The 18,761-nt window shown below is 54.7% G+C and overlaps 3 protein-coding genes across 3 annotated transcripts; 1 reads left to right on the top strand and 2 right to left on the bottom strand.

Moving 5' to 3' along the window:
* Positions 1-382: 382 nt before the first annotated feature.
* NGA_2078700 (protein kinase 2-like protein) lies at positions 383-2,800 on the bottom strand. The gene is made up of 3 exons (XM_005856032.1): positions 2,715-2,800; positions 2,492-2,645; positions 383-2,280 (listed from the first exon to the last, which is right to left on the bottom strand). The coding sequence occupies exons 1-3, from the start codon at positions 2,778-2,780 to the stop codon at positions 983-985; spliced, it is 1,518 nt and encodes a 505-aa protein (XP_005856094.1). The 5' UTR covers positions 2,781-2,800; the 3' UTR covers positions 383-982.
* A 6,403-nt stretch (positions 2,801-9,203) lies between these two features.
* On the top strand, positions 9,204-11,634 carry NGA_2011100 (la ribonucleoprotein domain member 1; the record flags this gene model as incomplete). Its single annotated transcript, XM_005856030.1, has 1 exon — positions 9,204-11,634. A coding segment is annotated over one exon (1,996 nt), but the record flags the coding sequence as incomplete, so codon positions are not given.
* A 243-nt stretch (positions 11,635-11,877) lies between these two features.
* On the bottom strand, positions 11,878-13,717 carry NGA_2017600 (sel-1 suppressor of lin-12-like 2; the record flags this gene model as incomplete). The annotated part of the gene is made up of 1 exon (XM_005856031.1): positions 11,878-13,717. A coding segment is annotated over one exon (1,576 nt), but the record flags the coding sequence as incomplete, so codon positions are not given.
* Positions 13,718-18,761: the final 5,044 nt, after the last annotated feature.

Genomic DNA, 18,761 nt, shown 5'->3' with positions numbered 1-18,761 from the left:
CGTTGGCATTATCCTTTATACTGAGAGTAGGCATCAAATCGATCCGCTTCACCCTCGGTACGCAAAACTGAGTGTTAACCCAAAAGATGGGCAGTACATGATCTTCTTCGTCGGATAAGAGGAATGAGGAGGGCAGGCGTTTGGACTTTCTTGCAAAGAAGCGTAAGCGATCATAATTGTTTAGAGAAATTCATTTTTATTGACAGCAAGTCTGTTCTGTCGTGATGCTTTTCGCATGAGCACACCAAACATGCTGAAATATGCGCAAGCTGCACGACCAACTGGCAGAAGACTGGGCATGTATTGATCGACGTAACAAAGCAATCTGTGACTGCGACACGGTGTCAGAAGGCTAAAGCCCAACCAAGGCTGGATGGTGTATCATTACCGTTATTGCCATTCGTAATTTTTAGTTTCCCATGCGTCTCACCAAATTTCCCATTTCAACGACATTTCAGTCATGACTAAAAAGATGAAACGTTGCTACACCCACATTTCAGTAGCACCAACGTTTCGCTCTCCTCTTTTGTATGTCGCTGCCCTTTACGACCTCGTGAAATTAATACACGTTTTTACAGTTTCACCGCAGACCGCGGTATGCTCGGCGTACTTCTGCGTTGAGCATTTAGAAAGGCTTCTTTTCTTCATCTTTTCCCTCTAGGAACCTCATGCATCTAAGCTACCACGCAAAGACATGTTCCTCCGCATTCACTTTTCTTGCGACTAGCACACTTCGTTCCCCAAGGGCATATTGCTCGAGGACGTGACAAAGTGTACGGACGGTAACGCTTTCACGATCTGTCACCCTCAGCTCTATGTTTTCGACGCTTTCCCGTTCGTATTTGTAAGTCCCCAGTTAATGCAAACATGTAATACATTTTCCTGCTTCGAAAGCTTTACTCTATGAATTGCTTTACATGAAAAGTTGCAATGTTTTCAAGACATTTTCACGAGTATTGACATTACTATGCTTCTTTCACGCTCAGTATGGAGGCCGCGAGATCTCTTTCTGCACCGCCTGTAGCACATTTTGGACGCTATTTTTCTGCTCCGTTCTCGGCAACATAGAGTATTCGTCGCCGACGCCTCCCACTGGGGTAACGTGGCCGCTGCCGCTACTACTTGTCTTGATTTTCAAGACTGGCAGACTGCTGCTGGCCGCGCTGCTACCTTTTCCATGACTTGGAATCCTGCCAATGGGGAGTGGCTTGGCGGGAGCGCCATTGGGAGGGGGCGTCGGGACCCGACGACGATCCTGCGGGTAAGAAGCCGAACCGCGCTCTTTTGCGCCGCTCAAGTCTCTGTCAAGACTTCCCACACCAGGAGATTGCTGTCGCCCCTTATCTATTGGAGGTATAGAAGGAGACAAGGGGGAGTGACTTTCACTTTTCGCGCCGGGAAGGCCAGCTCGACGGTGATGGGAAGGGCTTCCGGACGCGGGAAATTCCTGTTCATGTTTTTGGCGATGGTGGATGGGACTGGCGAGCGTCGCCTTCTCGTTGACAGGAGAGGCATCATGGGCCAACATGATGGGTGTTGTGGGAGTGGGAGGGCCATCGGAGGGGTAGGAAGGCCCTGGAAGCTTAACACCGAGCTCACGTAGGGAACCTATGTGAATTGTAGGCATCAGCGCGTCCTCAGCTCCGTATCCGCCCACTCCTCCCTTCGTGTACAGCTCCTCCTCGCGCAGAACATTCTTAACCAGACATTTGCGTGCGTTAACCTCCGGATAGGCTAAAGCCTCGGCAGCGGAAGGACGATCCCTGGCAGCAGCAAGAAGCATTCGCGCAATGACAGACCCCAAATCCTTCGAGTAAACAGAGGGGACGGGGTTGAAATTGCCTCCCAGCACGGCCGTTTTAAGTTCGCTCATATTGTTGCCAAGAAAGGGAGGACGCAGAGCACACAGCTCATAAATAAGGCAGCCAAGAGACCAAATGTCAGTGGCATGGTTGTAAGGGCGGCGGGCCCAGATTTCGGGGCTCATATAGTAAGGCGTCCCGATCTGTGTCTTGGCGTTGCCGTCCTTCATGACTTTGGAAACGTTCATGTCCCCTATCTTGATAGAGCCGTCCTCCGCCAGGAAGCAGTTGGCGGGTTTTAGGTCACGGTGGAGGACGTTGCGCTCGTGGAGAGCTTTCAGGCCCTCCAAGATCTGGATCATGTAGACCCAGATGACGCGCTCATCGATGTACTCCCTGCGTTTCACATATCGCTTGATCTTCATCGCCAGGTCACCCCACCCACAATACTCCATGACAATGCACAAGTTATTCCCATCTGCATGTGAAAATTTGAAGAAAAGGGATCACAGATAAGCAGTTGACCCTAGAGGCGAAGCGTGACATCTAAGGAGGTGCTGAGAGCGAGCAGGAGGACAAGCAGGACTTCTTTGAAAAAGTCTTGCTAAGCATAGTATCTACAAAAGAATCTTGGTCAACCTTCAATCTACAATTCACCCTTCCACGCGCCTAAATCCCTCTCCGTTTACCCATGAAGGTCTCGTGAAGCCGCACAATACGAGGATGTCCGAAGGATGCAAGAAGGCGGATCTCATTCAATGCAGAAAGAAGTTCCTTGTCATCTAAAGAGCTCACGTCGACCTTTTTCAATGCATACGTTTTACCATCAACCAATCGTGTCACCTGCCGCGGAGGCAAAAAGAATTTTATCAGATAAAGAGGCGATGCGCGCAGGTGTCCGGCTGTACTTGCCTTGTGGACGCTGGCAAAAGCACCCTCCCCAAGGCTCTTCAAGATCTCAAATTGCTCAATTCCCATGCTTCGCACTAGCTTTCCTGCATTCCGAGTGTGAGATAAAGCTATAAGATGACCAAGAATGCTCTCACATTCACTATCAGGAGTCCTTCACGGAGGTAGAAAATATTATGTGAAAAGGACTGTTTGCCGACTAGAAAGGGTTTTATGTCCTAATAATAAGCTACTATTTCTATAGCTCGTGTATTTCGACTACATATCGGTGCGTCTATGCCTGCCAGTGTCCATCTGGTAGCTAAGAAAACTTGATCAGAGAGGGAATCCCTACGAAGAGAAATGCGTCGTCGACCGACACACACACACGGAGTTTGCAGAATAAAAGTGGGAATAATGAAATTCATTCCTTCTTTTTCATGGAGCGCAAAGCATTTTGTTTTTGTAAACTTTTGTCGCCCTTATCGGAAAGACCGGAGGGACAGGCAGAGGACCGGCGGGGATGATACCGCATGGGCCGATGACGCCACTTATTTAAATCGACGGTTGAAGGACGCCGGCGGCGCAAGGGCAGGGGCTGACTGGGCGGGGCCGTGTGAGTGGGAGTGCAGCTTTGCGGGCGTGACTGTGGTCTTTTTTGTTCCCTGTGCTCCAAGCGCATGCGATAAGAAGCACATTATGCTATTGTGGACATGTGACGCTTTTTGAGGCTTCGTCATTTGCGGCTGAAGCCTCCTCTTCTGCTGCTTGGGATGAGTCAGGCAAGATACTGGGCCGGTCAGGACCTGACCTCGCCTTTCCATTCCAAAAAGCATGCGAGCTCTCTACGTGTGTGAAGGATTGTGGATTTGAGCAGGCAGTGACACGCTCGATGAATAAGTGTGTCAAGCGTGGCTCTTTTGTCATGCACGCACGGGAGGCACCATTCGTTGTCCTGACGAAGTGCTGCTTCACAGGCTAATGCATGCAGAGATTGTGGGCCGCCCGTCGCCCGTGTTATTTTATAGTGCACGCCCCATTTTTTTGGACTTTTTGATCAGGATCATCAGAATATGTCATAATATAACAATTCACAACACATAAAAAGCCGGCATCTCAGACACCAGTCGTCATGAACGGGCACGCCAATGGCAACGGCAGCACCCACGGGGGACCTTCGTCCTCCTCGACCTCGACAGGGGCTGTGGGTACATTTCGCGTGAAAGCTGGCCTGGCGCAAATGCTCAAGGGCGGCGTCATTATGGGTATGTGACAGGGTGGGGCACGAGGTGGTGAAATGCGTGTCATTGAGATGGGGCAACTGGTTGGGTGATGTGGCCTCTACTGCAAGTGCGTGTCTCTGCGTAAGGCTGACTTGATTCGTTTTACGAGCCTGTCATTGCTCGGCGGGAATTCTATTTTGTGGATGGCTTCAAGCAGTGAAGGCTAGCAGAAGTTTGCAGGCGTTGCTTTACAAAATAGTCTTCCTCCTGAGCCCGGGCGAGGAACAAAGCACCCATCCCTCCCGTCCCCGTCACTGCTTCTCTTGCCTTCAGTCCTGACATTGTTGTACTCATTTTTGGAACTTAGACGTGGTGGATGTGGAGCAGGCAAAGATCGCAGAGGCTGCTGGTGCAGTGGCAGTGATGGCGCTTGAGCGCATCCCTGCCGATATCCGTCGTGACGGGGGCGTGGCGCGTATGAGCGACCCGGCCATGATCAAGGAGATCAAGGCGGCGGTGACCATCCCAGTGATGGCTAAGGTGAGCCAGAGATTGCGAGGAGAAGGCTGCAAGGAAGGTAGAAGTGACCGGCACATCTGGCTGTAGAAGTGAACGAGAAGTAATCAAGGCAAGAGGGCCGTGAGGAAAGATTGATGAACCATAAGCAGATAGGGACATCAGAGCGCAATCTTTTCGTGCACATGCTGATTTCATCTACTCTTACGACTGAGCCTGAGAAATGCATGACGTTTCAGGCCTCATGACAGTAAGGGCCATGACTAACCGCTCGGTCGCTCCGTGTCTTTCCTCCTAGGCCCGCATCGGACATTTTGTAGAGGCCCAAATTCTGGAGACGATCGAGGTAGATTACATCGATGAGTCCGAGGTTCTGACCATGGCGGACGAGGACAATCACATCAACAAGAACAAGTTCAAAGTGCCCTTCGTATGCGGGTGCCGGGATTTGGGGGAGGCCCTCCGGCGTGTGGCCGAGGGGGCGGCGATGCTCCGCACCAAGGGAGAAGCGGGAACGGGGAATGTGGTGGAGGCGGTGCGGCACGCGCGCACCGTGCAACGGGAGATCAGGCGCTTGAAGACAATGGATGAGGACGAACTGTTCGTGTACGCCAAGGACATCAGGGCACCGCTGGAGCTCGTGCAAGAGGTGGCACGCAGTGGGAAGCTTCCAGTCGTGAATTTCGCGGCCGGTGGGGTAGCCACGCCGGCGGATGCAGCGTTGATGATGCAGTTGGGTCTGGACGGTGTGTTTGTGGGATCAGGGATCTTTAAATCGACCGAGCCGGAGAAGCGCGCCCGGGCCATTGTTCAGGCGGTGACGCATTTCCGAAACCCGCAGGTGTTGGCAGAGGTTAGCACGAAATTGGGTGTACCCATGGTGGGCATATCGGACATCAAGGGGGACCCTGTGAACTTCCGGGACCGCGAGGGGGGTGCTGTGGGTGACGGCGTTCCCCCCAAGAAGCAGCTACACGGTGCGACGGAGACCCAGCTGTACGGATCGAGCTGGAATGTGGGGAATCAGCACCGTTAGAAAGGGAGGACGGGGAGAGTTATCAGCGGTATGAGGTCGCGACTATTGCGTTCGAGCGCCTTGTCTGTTGAAACGTCCGAAGGTGTTATGACGAGAGAATGAATTAGCGCAAGGTAGCGGGTGGCATAGCGGAGAGAGATCTTGCAGTTCCAGCATCATGTCAGAGCACCACGGACAAGGACGCGCACGGCTGTATCTTTCATGCAGCACCGCTTTCCCATATATGTCAAGGAACTGGATGGTTAGTTGAGCAAATGGTTAGTTGAGCAAAGTAGGGAACGTTAAAATTTTTAACAATGTCACCATACCCAAGGCTGAAGTATGTAGGTAGAAAGTCTGGAATGGCCCGTGCATTCTTGTGTCCATGTCTCTGCTTAAGTATGATGACAGACGCAAAGAAGATGACGAAGGGGGCCTGCCTGCCTGCGTACGAAGTGACCTTTACTTTCACTTATTTTTCAATTCTTTATTTACATCGTTTCACGATAAGTAAAATGATTATCATATCGTTTGCATCGGCGACTTCGGCATTGCAATAATGCGCTTTCCGTGTAAACCAGCGTTTTGATACTTGGCGACGCCAGAGGGCACGAATGAAACGAATGCGAAAAAAACATGAGATCGCCACGTCCGTAATGTCAATACACATCACTCCAACACGGACATAATATCGATAAAATGGACACGGAGTCACACGTGATCAGGAGGATCGTCCAAGCTCAATTCCGCCCATATCGACCCAACCCGTGTTCCACGGACACGCTGAACGGAAAGTGAAGGGTTGCAGTGTGCGGTTTCTTCCCAGCTTCGAAGCTCGAGAAGCAGGCGCGTCACGCCCGATCCACCCTAGCAAGCAAGCATCTGCGCATGGCGCTCCTTGAACTACCCACTGCTTCCCTCCACTCGAAATAGTAGACAAGTATGTCAGGGTCGCGACTGTGTCCTCGGGGTGCCAAGCCAGAGTCCTTCGAAAGAAGAGCACGAGGCGAATCCTGCACCCATTTCCAGCGATGCGTTTGAATCCCAGCTCTGGCGTTTATGTTGGGTGGTACACCTCATAAAACACCCGCACATCTCGGTTCGCTTGAATGAAATCCTTACGTAACTGCCTCAAAATTACAGTACTTGCACCTACGGACAAACATCGCTGCATTTTTCGCCACAGGGAAAGCAAAGCGCGCCATAACGTCCCCAAGAGGTCCTGCCCGCCGTGGAAGGCTCGATAGCTGGAGCGGGGCACCACAGCCTTGCTAGTATGCTTCAGAGAAGCCAGGGGATGGCTAACTACCAAATTCCTATTTCATTGGCATGTCTGATTCTTCTATGGAGAGCCTCTGCAGCGAAAGCAAGACATGCGGGTGGCAATGAGAAAGTCGAGAGCTATCGGAACGCCGGAGGAAATGGGGTCGAGGCGCCCCCTGCCCCCTCCACATCCCCGATGGGACTGCAACCCGGTGTGGACAGTGACGCAGCGTATAGAGTGCGGAAAGCACGCTACGATAAGGCGCATGATCTTCTAGAATTGTATTTGCAGCAGGAGAACATGCTGGAAGCGGACGCGATAAGGGAGGCCCTGGAGCTTCTGGAAGGCAATATGTCGGAGTGGGGAGCCCTGGAGGAAGCTTTGGGGCATGGATATCTACACGATGACGATTTCATGCTGATGATCCGAGCACATGTCATTCGAGGCCAAATGTTGGCTGTTGCGGCGCGGTATGAGAGGCAGGAAGGGGAGCTCGCAAAGCTCAGTAGCCGAGGTAGCGGGAGAGACCCTCCCATGGTTCGAGCGCTTGAAGAGTTCGAATACGCCTGTCCGATGCTTTGGAAGGTACAATTGGTGTCTGCGGCAGGTTCGTCGAGAGGAGAAAATTCTAATTTGACAGCCCTGGGTTCGGACCCCTTCTTCTTCTCCGCCATGCCCTCCTCCTGGGGGCCGCCGCCAGGATCAGGGCTTGCGGGCGGCAGCCTTGGCGCCCCGGAGGATGACTACCACTCCTGCTACGCTGTCCTGGCCGACCTCTATTCGGAGCTGCAGCTACATCAGCAGCAGCATGAGCGACAGAGGAAGGGCAAAGGCGCCGACTTGATGGCGCGGTACATGGTCGTGCGGCGGCAGGAGGAGGATCGGGAGAAGTCGGACGCAGGCGGGGAAGCCCAGCAACTGAATAAGCAGGGCCTAAAGCTTCGGAGGCGTACATGGGGAATGGTGGACCGTCTGGCCCTCTTGTCCACCTCCTGTCCTGCAGACGTCGTCGCCGCCTCGGGAAGCGATAGCGACAGCCCCTACCCCAAAACCCAAATCATCTGGAACGAGGCGCAGGTTATGCGGGCCCACATGCTGGATATTGTCTGGCAGCTTTCTGCAGTCACGGAGCCATGGAATGCTCAGGCTTGTGTGGAACGCGCGAAGATCTGGCTGGGCATGATTAGGCAGCGGTCCCAGGCGCGGATGGCCTACTACCTGCACCACAGGCAGGCGGCGGGGGGTGGAGCAGACAAAGGGCAGGGACCACGGCTGGGGGGGAAGGTGAGAGAGATGCAAGCAGCGGCGGCGGCGACGGTAGTGTCGGAGGGTCTGCAGGAGGAGGGAAATTGCTACCTGGGCGCGCTGACGGCCGTGGCGGAGAAGGGGTGGGAGGCCTTGGAGGTGGAGCGTGGGGAGGAGGGGAGATTGTGCGGGTTGCCGGGGGGAAGGAGGAAGGACGTGGTCTTGCCTGGCTTCCAATCCGGGGAGGAGATTTTGGAGGCTGTGAGGGAGGCCTACCAGCACGCGCTCTTGGCCCCCCGCCTCTCTCTGCGTGACTTCTTCGCCAAGAGAGGGGCCTTGAAGAGCAGGCCCTTGGGCTCTTCCTCAGCCGGTCCCGCTCCATTCCCCAGCTCCGCCTCATCTTCTTCTCCCTCATCGACGTTCTCCTCCTCCAGCCCTCCGATCTCACCACCCCACTACACCTCCCTTGTCGGCCAGCAGACGGCGGGGGAGAAAGCGTCGCCCTTCGTCCTGGCCTCCTTGCTCGCCTTGCTCTGTCTACTCGGAGGAGGCTTCTACCACTACAGCCGCAGGCACTCTCATTCTCGCTGCGGGCGCCACAAGAAGAAGGCAGCCGTACTAGCAGCGGCTGTCGTCAAGCGTGGCGCACAGCGGAAGGTCCAGGCTGGGCAAGCGACCGGCAACTGGTGCGCAGATGAGAGCCGGGGGGCCTGTCAGCAAGCGCGGTGGACCCTCTCGGAGCACGTAGCTTCCTCTCTCGAGACGGCGACTTCCCTGTCACGCCCGTTCGTCGGCTCGCTCACGCGGCGCGCGAGCAAAATGTACTCTATCTGGCGTGTATGGGCGAGGAGGAGGCACCAATGCACGGGAAGGTCGAAAGCACAACCCGAGTCGAATAAGGCCAAGGCGCAAATGCTGTCGCCGACTCCAAAAGAACATTCTACCAAGAAAATCAAAGGAGAATATAGCAAATCAGGGACTCGCGATGGCAGCGGTAGCCGCCGTCGAAGGTGTCCTGGCAAGAGAAGCGAACTTGAGCTTGTTCAGAAGCCGCCACATTACGGGCACGAGAAACAGCAACCAGCGGCGCAGGCATTCGTCTCTACACCACCCGTCTTTCCTTCGCCCATGTCTAGGCAAGGGATAGCAGGACAAGAGCTGCGAATGGTATCGGTGACGCCTGGGTTTGTGGAGGGGTCTGTTGTGGGCGACGCGTTCGAGTGGGTGGGGACAGGCGGGTCGCACTGTCCCAAGTCGAAGGCATCTACGCTCTCCAGACGAAACGCATCGTCTGAAAGGCTTACAGGTGAATCGGAAGCACCCAGGCCAGACATATACGATACCGAGAAAAAGCAGGGACAGCAGCCACATCTCCCCACAGCCTCATGCTACCAGGCGGGCAACAAAAGGAATGCTGGCGCGACGGCAAAGCTGCCATGTTTTCCACGTTCAAGAGCCGAAAAGGTGGACGGAAAAAAAGAGAAATGTGAGACAATTAAATCGACCGAGGCAAAAAGCAAGGGCCTGGAGGAGTCTGCGATGTCCCTGGACTCAGCCGACGCGCAGGAGGGCAAGGGGCCGGAGTCTGTAAGCGAGGGGCCAGGGGCGTCGAGAAAGGAAGAGGGCGGTGTGTCGACGGTGGCTGTGGGCAAGCAGCAGCCAGAGGAGTGTCGACATTGGACACAGGACCAATATCAGCTTGAGCAAGAAGCAGAGGAGGGAGTGAGTGAGAAGTCAACGACCGTCGAAGTCAGCCCGAGCGATACTACGGGCCCCAAGCGCTCGCGTCTCTCAACGTCAAATTCGACTTGTTCGAGCCAGTCTCCGGCCGCAGTGTCCCACCCCGTCATAGAGCAACCATTACATGCGGCTTGCAACGCTGACAAGGTGATAGAACACCGTGCCGAGCCGAGAAAACAGAAGGCGGAAACGGAAGAGAGGAACGAAGGCGTCGTCCAAGATGTCGACCAGAAGAGCACTTCAATTACACCGGCCACGGTCAAGTCCCGCAACGAGAAGAAAAATGCAAAAAAAGTAAACCCTCGCAGACCAGATATCGATAAGAAACCTGCCCCCGAGCCTGATCAGCTTCAGGGTGCGCTCGAAAGTGAGGGTAACTTGAGCTATTCGACCCACACTACCGCTTCCTCCATCTCCTCCTCCTCATCGTCGCAGTCTCTTAACAGTTTCACTCCGACAACTGCTCAAGCCCGCTCTATTCAATGTAACAACGTCAACTGCTGCATGCATGGCTCCCTTAGCCGCAGCACAAGCACCGACAGCAGCACAAGTACAAGTAGTGGTAACGACGCAAGCAATAGGGTCAGCAAGGTGGGAAGCAACGGTGATACTGCCGGCAACCTCAGCATGTCCAACGACAGTAAACGCTTGGATACGGAGAAGATTCAAAGTATTTGCGAAACTATTCCCAACGCCACGAAATACCGTCCTGACGTGCCTCAAAATAATAAGACAGGCTCCATAAGAGTAATCCACAATGGACCCAGCGGAGACAAGCCTTTTCATTTCAGTTCTAAGGCAAACGGAAATGGCGCGTACATGGACAGAACGCGTGGTCGTATATGCGTGCCCACGTTGTACCCCGTCCTGTTCCACCAACTGCAGCGTCGACCCCCCCCCTTGCCCGCGCTCCACGGGCATGGAATAGCGGTCTCGATTCCCGGCAAAGATTACTACCACGACGCGTGCACTCTACAGCCGATGCCCCCTCTGGGCCGCACCGACCCATATTCTCATCGGCACGGCCACGCGGATATGCGAAATTACCCTCCTGCCTACCATCAGCCTTCACCTTACCCTGTGGCGAATTACGAATCGTCTCCTCAAATTGAGCCTTCCGCTACCCGTCCCGCGCAAGCCGTCGATCGCAAAGAAGTAGAGGACAAGTTGCGCCGTCAGTTACATTACTATTTCTCGCCTGAAAACCTGAAGAGAGATTATTACCTTCGATCGAAAATGGACGGGCAAGGGTGGGTGATGCTCGCCGAGGTGGCACAGTTCAACCGAACTAAACACTTGCTGGGCCTGCTTGGATTTCAGGGTGAAAAGGAGGTTAACGGGGCTCCATTGGACTTTTCCCTCCTGCTTAGTATCGTGGCTGAGTCACCTAAAGTAGAGGTGCAGATCATGCCGACGGAGAAAGCAAGCGGAGACGGGAACGGGGGTAGACTAGTGTATAAGATTCGTCCACGGGAGAACCCGAAACAGTGGGTCCTATCCTCTTAAGAGCGACGAGAATTGTCGGGGAAAGATTAAATACCGGCATACCTGGGTGCTTGAGCATACTGAAAATCTTCATGGTCAGTTATCTATGCAAGAGTTTGTTCTTGGTTCCTGCTTATGATGGCCCGCCTTGATTTTGGAGATTGAGTGTAACCTTCGCGGCGCTCTTTATTTATAGTAATTTAGCGAGGGTGTAAAAGCTAGAAGAGTGACTTGGGTATATGATAATTGTGTGATGCTGCGGTGAAGGGAGCATCCCTAACTGGTCTAGAAATTGAATTGCCTCAAGCATTCAAGCTGTTTGAGAATCAGCATTTTTTAGCGAGAAAACATAGAAATGAAAATTGAGCAAGCAAAGTGCGTTGAATAGAGGGAGACGTATGTGTGAAAAGAATGTATTAAATCAAATGAAGGGAAAGCAATAGGCGTTACTAGTCTTCTACACTCCTCGTTTTCAGTACTACAGAATATGAGAGGAGTGGCGGTCTTTTTGGCCACACATAAATATCCAAGAAGGGCTTAGATGCGAGAAAAGGGATCCTAGAGCGGGATTTCAAGCATCGATGCTTCATTTGCTGCTCGCCGCGGAGCGAGAAAAGTAATTGACGTGGCTTAAATGAGCCCAGCAAACGACAGGCGAGGAAGCAATGACAAGTGCTCCGTTGAGCACGTAATATATTTGTCATTTTGTGCCCGTTCATAAAGCTAAGGTTATCTGCGCTTTGTCTAGTAGCCTTCACACACCTCGGCCCGGGAGCATTGCCACGAGGACCATCGGATCTTCCCTACTACTGCACTAGGAAGTCAACAAACACACCATTCTCTCCCATTGCTAAAATTACTCAGTACTTTGAGCGCCGCCAAGCTTGCAGTCATACTTTTTCTGGCAGCTCCTCTCTTTCATCGCCTTATATCCCTCGACTGGCCCCTAAAGACATTCAAAATTCAAAGTCCCTCCGCCGCAGAGGATACTTGTCCCTCCACGTCCAAGATACCCTCTTGCGCCTTCTCGCCATCCTTCTTATCTCCCCCATGTAAGACACTTGCGAGGCCGGACTTCGCTGACAGGCTTGTTACCTTCCATTGCAGCTTCCCTATGTCCATCATAGAGGACCACGACAGCTTGTTGCCAATTTTTTGGGCCCTCTCGCTCCGTTGACTCCGCGATAGCAAAGTCACCAGGCGCTTATAGAGGCCTAAAGCCTTCGCGGTGTCTTGCGCAAGCACACCCTCCTCGCCCACTTCGTACATCTCGGCAAGCTTCCTCAATGCCTGCACTTGGCCCATCTCCACTGCCTCCTCCAGGTACCCCATAGCCTGTCGCAGACCCGTGACAGGCCCCGGCACCGCGCTCGTTGATTTACCCTCCATCTCCATCCTCAGCATGAGGTTTCCCAGGGCGAAGTAATGGTCGGGGGATTGAAGCGCAGCACGGTCGTAAAAGCGCAGAGCCAGGTCGTCGGCGTCAGGCAAGGAGTAGCCCATCCGGTGTTCAAGCATGTAGGCCGCGTTCGCCTGAGCGATCTCGTAGCCTTCTTCCGCTGCCATGGCGAGAAACGTCACGGCATGCTCCATAAGCCCGGCTTTGTAAAGGTCGATGCCGTACCGCACGCCCGATATCCAGTATCCACTCTCACCCGCGCGCTTGTACATGGCCGCAGCCGACTCGCAGGATTGGGGGAAATAGAAGTCATCCACGCCCTCCTCGTAGAGCTGGCCCAGGCGGAACGACGCCAGAATTTGTCCTTGTGCTTCTGCCTGGTGCAATGCTTCCAAGGCCTCCTCGAAGGCTTCATCTCTCAACAAGAGCTCTCCCCAGTTGAGTAGTGCTTCGGGGTGACCCGCTTGAGCCGCGGTCCGATAGAGCTCCGCCGCTTTGGCCACATCCCTGTCCACGCCCTTCCCGTGCAAGTACAGGTATGCTATCGCATTCAGCGCCCCAGGATCGCCGAGAGCACCAGCCTTCTCGAACCAGTCGATCGCGGTGTCCAAATCCTCGGCCAGTGATGACTGAGAAGCCCTCTCCCCCCCGTCCCTGTGGGGCCCGCTTGTCGTCGCGTACATCATCCCCAGCTGGGTCATTGCTCCCGCGTGCCCATTCTCAGCAGCTGCCAGATAAAAGTCAAAAGCCTGGTCCTCGTCTTCCTCCATCCCGTAAGCCCCGGTTTCGTACATCTTCGCCACCTCAAACAAGGCCTCCGCGCTCTTTCCGGACGCCGCCTCTTTCAGGAGCTCCGTGCGAATCGCGGAGTCGCTCTTGCCGTTCGCCTTCCGGGACTCAAGCAGACTGATTAGATGCAGATCTTTGTCTAGCAAGAGGTCCGGATAGTAATTATGCTCCCTCATGGTGATCTCCGCCATTTCCTTGTAGGCCGCCAAGGCGGCCGAGCAGTTGACTGGAACGCCCGCCCCGAACAAGTGTCGAAAGCCCATGGCTAGATTAGCACCTATAGACCCGCCTTCAGCCGCAGGTGCCTCGAAAGTCACTCCTGCTGCATCCTCCGGTGTCTTATTGCCGAAGCCCGTGCTCAAGAAAAATGCCAGGGTATGCTTGGCCTCGCTGAACCCCAATTGTACAGACTCGCCCAGCCGTTGCACAGCCTTGGCCAGGTCCCGTTCCACCCCATTCCCACCTGTGGCATAGACCAATGCAGATTCATAAAGTGCGACCGCTTTCTCGGGCCCTGCCTTTGGCGCGTAGGCGACATCCTCGAAAATCTCCAAGGCCTCTGCGTCGTCCCGCACCCCGCTTCCCGGCCTTCCGTACCTCAATTCCTTCCCCTTTTCAAGCTGAACCACATAAATAGAATCAGCAGGCAGGGGGGGACGCTCAGCGGCCGGATCGAGGAATTTAGACTGCGCTTTGGCAATGTCATAAAAGTGGCTGAGGGAGCTTGGTCTGGAGGCCTGAGACTGTTGCTGCTCGCCACGACCATACTCCCCATTACCCATCCCGCCCATACCATGCCTGTAGTCAGATTTGGTAGGACTATTCATACTGCGTTGCTGAGCCTTTGATGGCACCATGGCTCCCAGAAGTCCTAGTGCGGCTAAGCACACAGCTCGAGTCCTGCCCCCTCTTGATTTAGCGACCCGACAGCGACGTGAGGCAGTACCACGCACACATCGCGCGGGCTCCATCACAGGCCACAAAAGTCAAGATATATCCCGCTTAGAGCCTGCGATAAACGTTGTAACAAAATAGAACACGTGTGGATTTTGTTTTCTTCGTCTTGAATCTTGGGTCGAGCAAGAAATTCGAGAGAGACGCTAGCAGGAAAGGGCCGATGAAGGATAGGGAAGCTACCCTGCTTCCATTTCTGCGAGGCAACTCTACGTACGCCGTCATGGAACCAAGGGCGCAAGATACAGATTTTCACCCAACAGTTCACAATCAGTTGAGCGCAGATCGGATAGGAAACCATTGGTGAGGGGCCTTAGGACAGTCCGGCTCGCCGGGGTCGGCAAAGAGAGAAAAAGCAAATGGCCCCGGGGGGAGGCTGGATGGCCCTGGCCGCGCCAAGTACAGACACAAAAACCACCGGAAGAGAAACACGAAGGAAGCACACTTACAGTGTGGTCGAAAACCAGGAACGAAAAAAAAAACGCCTGGGCAGCCGATTTAATGAATCTTGGGCGACAAACAATTTGTCCGACCAAATCTAATGTGACAAAAGTAGTTATTTTCGCCCAATTCGGATTCTCACTGACGACATGGCTATGTCCTTTCCCGTCCTGCATGTCTCGAAGATTCAAAATGTCTTGTACGACGACAGGTTCAGTTTTGTCTGGACGTGAAATATGTGCTACTGCTGCGCTCATATCGATTTCTCGGTGGGGGTAATGCGAAAAAATAAAATATACTTCATTTCTTAGGATAACACACGGATCAAGTCAACTTTCCTCGGTGCTTCGGTTATTTCACATAGATTATTGCTTGACATATTCATAGAGTTTATACACGACCTCCTGCGTGGCCAGTTCATTAAAGTGCAGGAAAAACATTTGATCGGCGCTGTCCGCCGCCTCCTCCTCCTGCGGGGAACCCGTGCTTCCTTCCACCATCCCCCCCCCTTCCAAGGGGTTGCCTAACAGCTTAGGTCCCGCCTCCTTTTCCGACACTTGAAACAAGCCCGCTCTGTCTGAGAGCCCTTTCACAAAGTCTTCCAGACCATCGCGTCCAGTGGCGGGGGCCACGTACAAAAAGCGGCCTCCTGGCCTCATCAGCCGGCAAAGCACCTGCGCCAAAAGCGGGGCAAGGCTCTTCTGATAGACCAGGTCGGACCCCAAAACCAGGTCTACAGCACCCACGGCGCTCGGAGGATATGATTGCTCGTCCCCCCAATCCATGGCAGAGACATGCACGCACGCTGCGGTCTCAGGAACCAAGAAATTCTCTCGATTCATGGCCAGGTTGGCCCGCGCGTTCATCAGAGTCTCCGAATTCAGGTCCGTCAGGTGCACAGCCCGGGGACGGCCATGCAATGCTGCTGCCAAACCTGGCACCGCGCAACCACATCCTAATTCCACGATAGTGCTCGCATCGAGTAGCTCCTTGCGCTCCTGGACTAGCCATTGCGCCAGCACTAGGGCGGCAGGCCACACCCCCAGTCCCGTGGTGTCGTCCGCAGCGGCCTTACCGAAGGGATCGTCTGCGTGCTCGATCGCAAGCTCACGGATCTGGAGCACTCTGTCAGGATCGTTCTCTCGGTCCAATACCAACCGGTGGATAACCGTGGCCTCCCCACCACCGCCTGAGGCCTCGTTTGCTTCTTTTGCCGATTGCAAGCCTGCTCTGAGCACCTCTCCCCCGTCGCTACCCTCTTGACACTGCCCTTGTCCTTCGCCACCCATCAGCGCATCTTCATCCGCCGATGGGTGCTCAAGTAGCAGCTTCAAAATCCCCTGACTCTTCCCAGCAAACCCCTCCGTCAAGACACTTTTCCCGAAGGCATTCCGCGCCAAGACATCTACATTCTCTAGTTTCTCCAGTAGAAGGCGCACTACAGCCTCATGCTGATTTTGTACAGCCCAATGTAAAGGACTGTTCCCGCTCTCATTCGCTGCGCATCCTTCTACCCCTTGGTCGATTAACCAAGCAACGCAATCAACGTGACCGTTGGCGCAGGCTGGCCGTGTTTGTAGGGTAAAGGAGATTGGGATTCGATGAATGGCTACGGAAATCGGATAGGAGCGGACACAAACCCACGAAGCGCACGGAGACATTTACTTGACTTTGCGTGTAAATAGTAAATTTTTGTTCTCGAGGAACAACACAAAATGAACAGCGCATTATAACACATGCCGACTTACCAAAGTGCAGCGCCGTGTTGCCTCCATTCCCTCCACGAAACCCCAAATGGTTTCCCCCATAGGTACTCGTAAGCTCTTGCAAGTCTTCCACGTCTCCGTATCGAGCAGCATCGAGTACGGCTTGGCCCACTTCCTCGTCGCTGGGAGCAGACGGGCTGGGCGTAGCAGCATTGGTCATAGTTATGCTCCCACCGTGAGCCCGAGACACGTGGCCAAGGCCCTGTCACCACTCCTGCATCAATTCGAGTGCATTCATTAAATGTGGGCGCAAAAACATCCCGAATCCAGCCACCAAGCCCTCACCTAGGGCGTCTTCAGCCCCCGGGAGCGGCCGGACAGGCGAAAAGATACTCGCTGCTCTCCCCTGAGGCTCCCCGCCACTCACGCACGTGTCTCGCTCAACCAGACGGCCTGCCTGGGGGCGTCCTGGAGCTGTCCCCCACGTACTTGCTTGTCGTGAACGTACTCTTGCTGTTATGTGCAGGACGAGGGACCGATTTGTGGCGCGACCGGCCGATGTAGTTTTGTCTGACAGGCAATACTGTGCTTAGCCAGCCACACGACCGCGAGGAGGGAGCCCTCAAGGAGCGCCCACAGGAGAGCCTCTCATGCGGACGCCAGCGTGTCTAGTCGACGGTCAACGTCTCTTGTGTTCACCGAATGCGGTCTCTAGACACTAGCTGTGCATGTAATTGATGTTCATGGGATTCTTCATTTGTTGTACCGAAGTGTTTGTACGGGAAGGGGTTGCTGTCTAAGCCGCTGTCTCGGAGCTTCTTCGTGGCCACCTACTAAACATCAACCCCCCCCATTCCCTAAATACCAGTGGATTTCGGCCGCGCCTACCGCGCGCTGGGTAGACAGACGGCAAACAACCACACTCAAGGAAGGAAGTCAGCGCAATTGACGTTAAATGAGTCTATCAGACGAAGCAGAGCTGGCCGACAACAATTGCAGATCGACAGCACAGCAACTCAGCCAGGCCCAACAGCAACCACATCCTCAGACCAGTGGCATCACTCCCGCGGACAGTTCCTCGGGTTTCAGCAGTAAAAGACAAAGACACAAAGGAATGAAGAGAATATTAATCTTGGGAGCCTGTTATCTCGTGACTTTGGCCTCCTGCGGCAGTGTGTCTTCCTTCGTGGTGCCCAATCATGGCCTTGCAGGGAGTAGCATTTCCAACGCAAGGCGCACGTCATTACCGAGCAGTATCTACCATCCTCCAAATTTCCGCACCGTCCTGGAACAACAGAGAATAGGTGAAGCTTCACCTTTCTTGCTTTCCCTCGCCTCTACGCAGAGCAACAACCCTGCGATCGGCGCCACAAACGATCCTGCTTCCAACACGGGACCCATGTCCGCCGCCGCCGCCGCAGCGGCAGCAGCAGTCACTGCCGCAGCTACGACTGCTCCAGGCCCTATTTCGGCAATGCCGACCGGAGGTATGTCCCCGCGGGGCCGACCTGGCAAGGACGGTGTGCCCCTCAACCCCCCCAATAAGGGGTCAGGCAAAGCCCCTCTGCGCGGCGAGGAGGAGGTAGATTTGGCCCGAAAGATGCAGGTACGCGTGGCGTACATTCGCGTCAAATACCTGGCGCGGGAAGCGCTGGGCCGTGACCCGACCCACCGGGAGTGGGCGGACGTGTTGGGTATCTCGGACAGGGCACTGGCCGAGGCCTTGACGGCGGCTGCGGATGCGAAGACCACCATGATCCGCGCCAACATGCGTCTGGTCATGTCCATCGTGCGCCGGTACCTCTCGCGCGGCGTGCAGCTCAAAGACCTGCTGCAGGAGGGCATGAACGGTCTGACCCGGGCCGCCGAGAAGTTCGACCCCGACCGCGGCTTCAAGTTCTCCACCTACGCGACCTGGTGGATCAAACAGTCCGTCATGCGGGCTGTGGCCGATCAATCCCGGGTCGTGCGCCTCCCCGTGCACGTACACGACCTCCTGAACCAGATCGGGAGGGCGGAGCGGGAATTGTCCTCGCAGCTGGGTCGGCAGCCGACGGAGGCAGAGATCGCAGCCAGGGTGGACATTCCGCAGCGGAAATTACAATTTTTGCGCGAACGCACCCAGCACACTCTTTCCATGGACGCCACCCGGCCTTCGGCGGGCGGAAGTCGGGTTCGTGGAGTCGGCGACGAGGTACGTGTCTCGGACAGCATCTCGGACGCGGAGCCCCTCGCAGGACGTGAAGGCGGACGAGGCCTACATGCGAGAGCAGGTGGAGCGCCTCCTTGACTCG

Source organism: Nannochloropsis gaditana (assembly GCF_000240725.1).
Source record: "Nannochloropsis gaditana CCMP526 unplaced genomic scaffold scaffold050, whole genome shotgun sequence".
Classification (NCBI taxonomy): domain Eukaryota; class Eustigmatophyceae; order Eustigmatales; family Monodopsidaceae; genus Microchloropsis; species Microchloropsis gaditana.
Note: the sequence above shows the minus strand (reverse complement) of the source record. Positions and strands in the feature narration are given on the sequence as shown.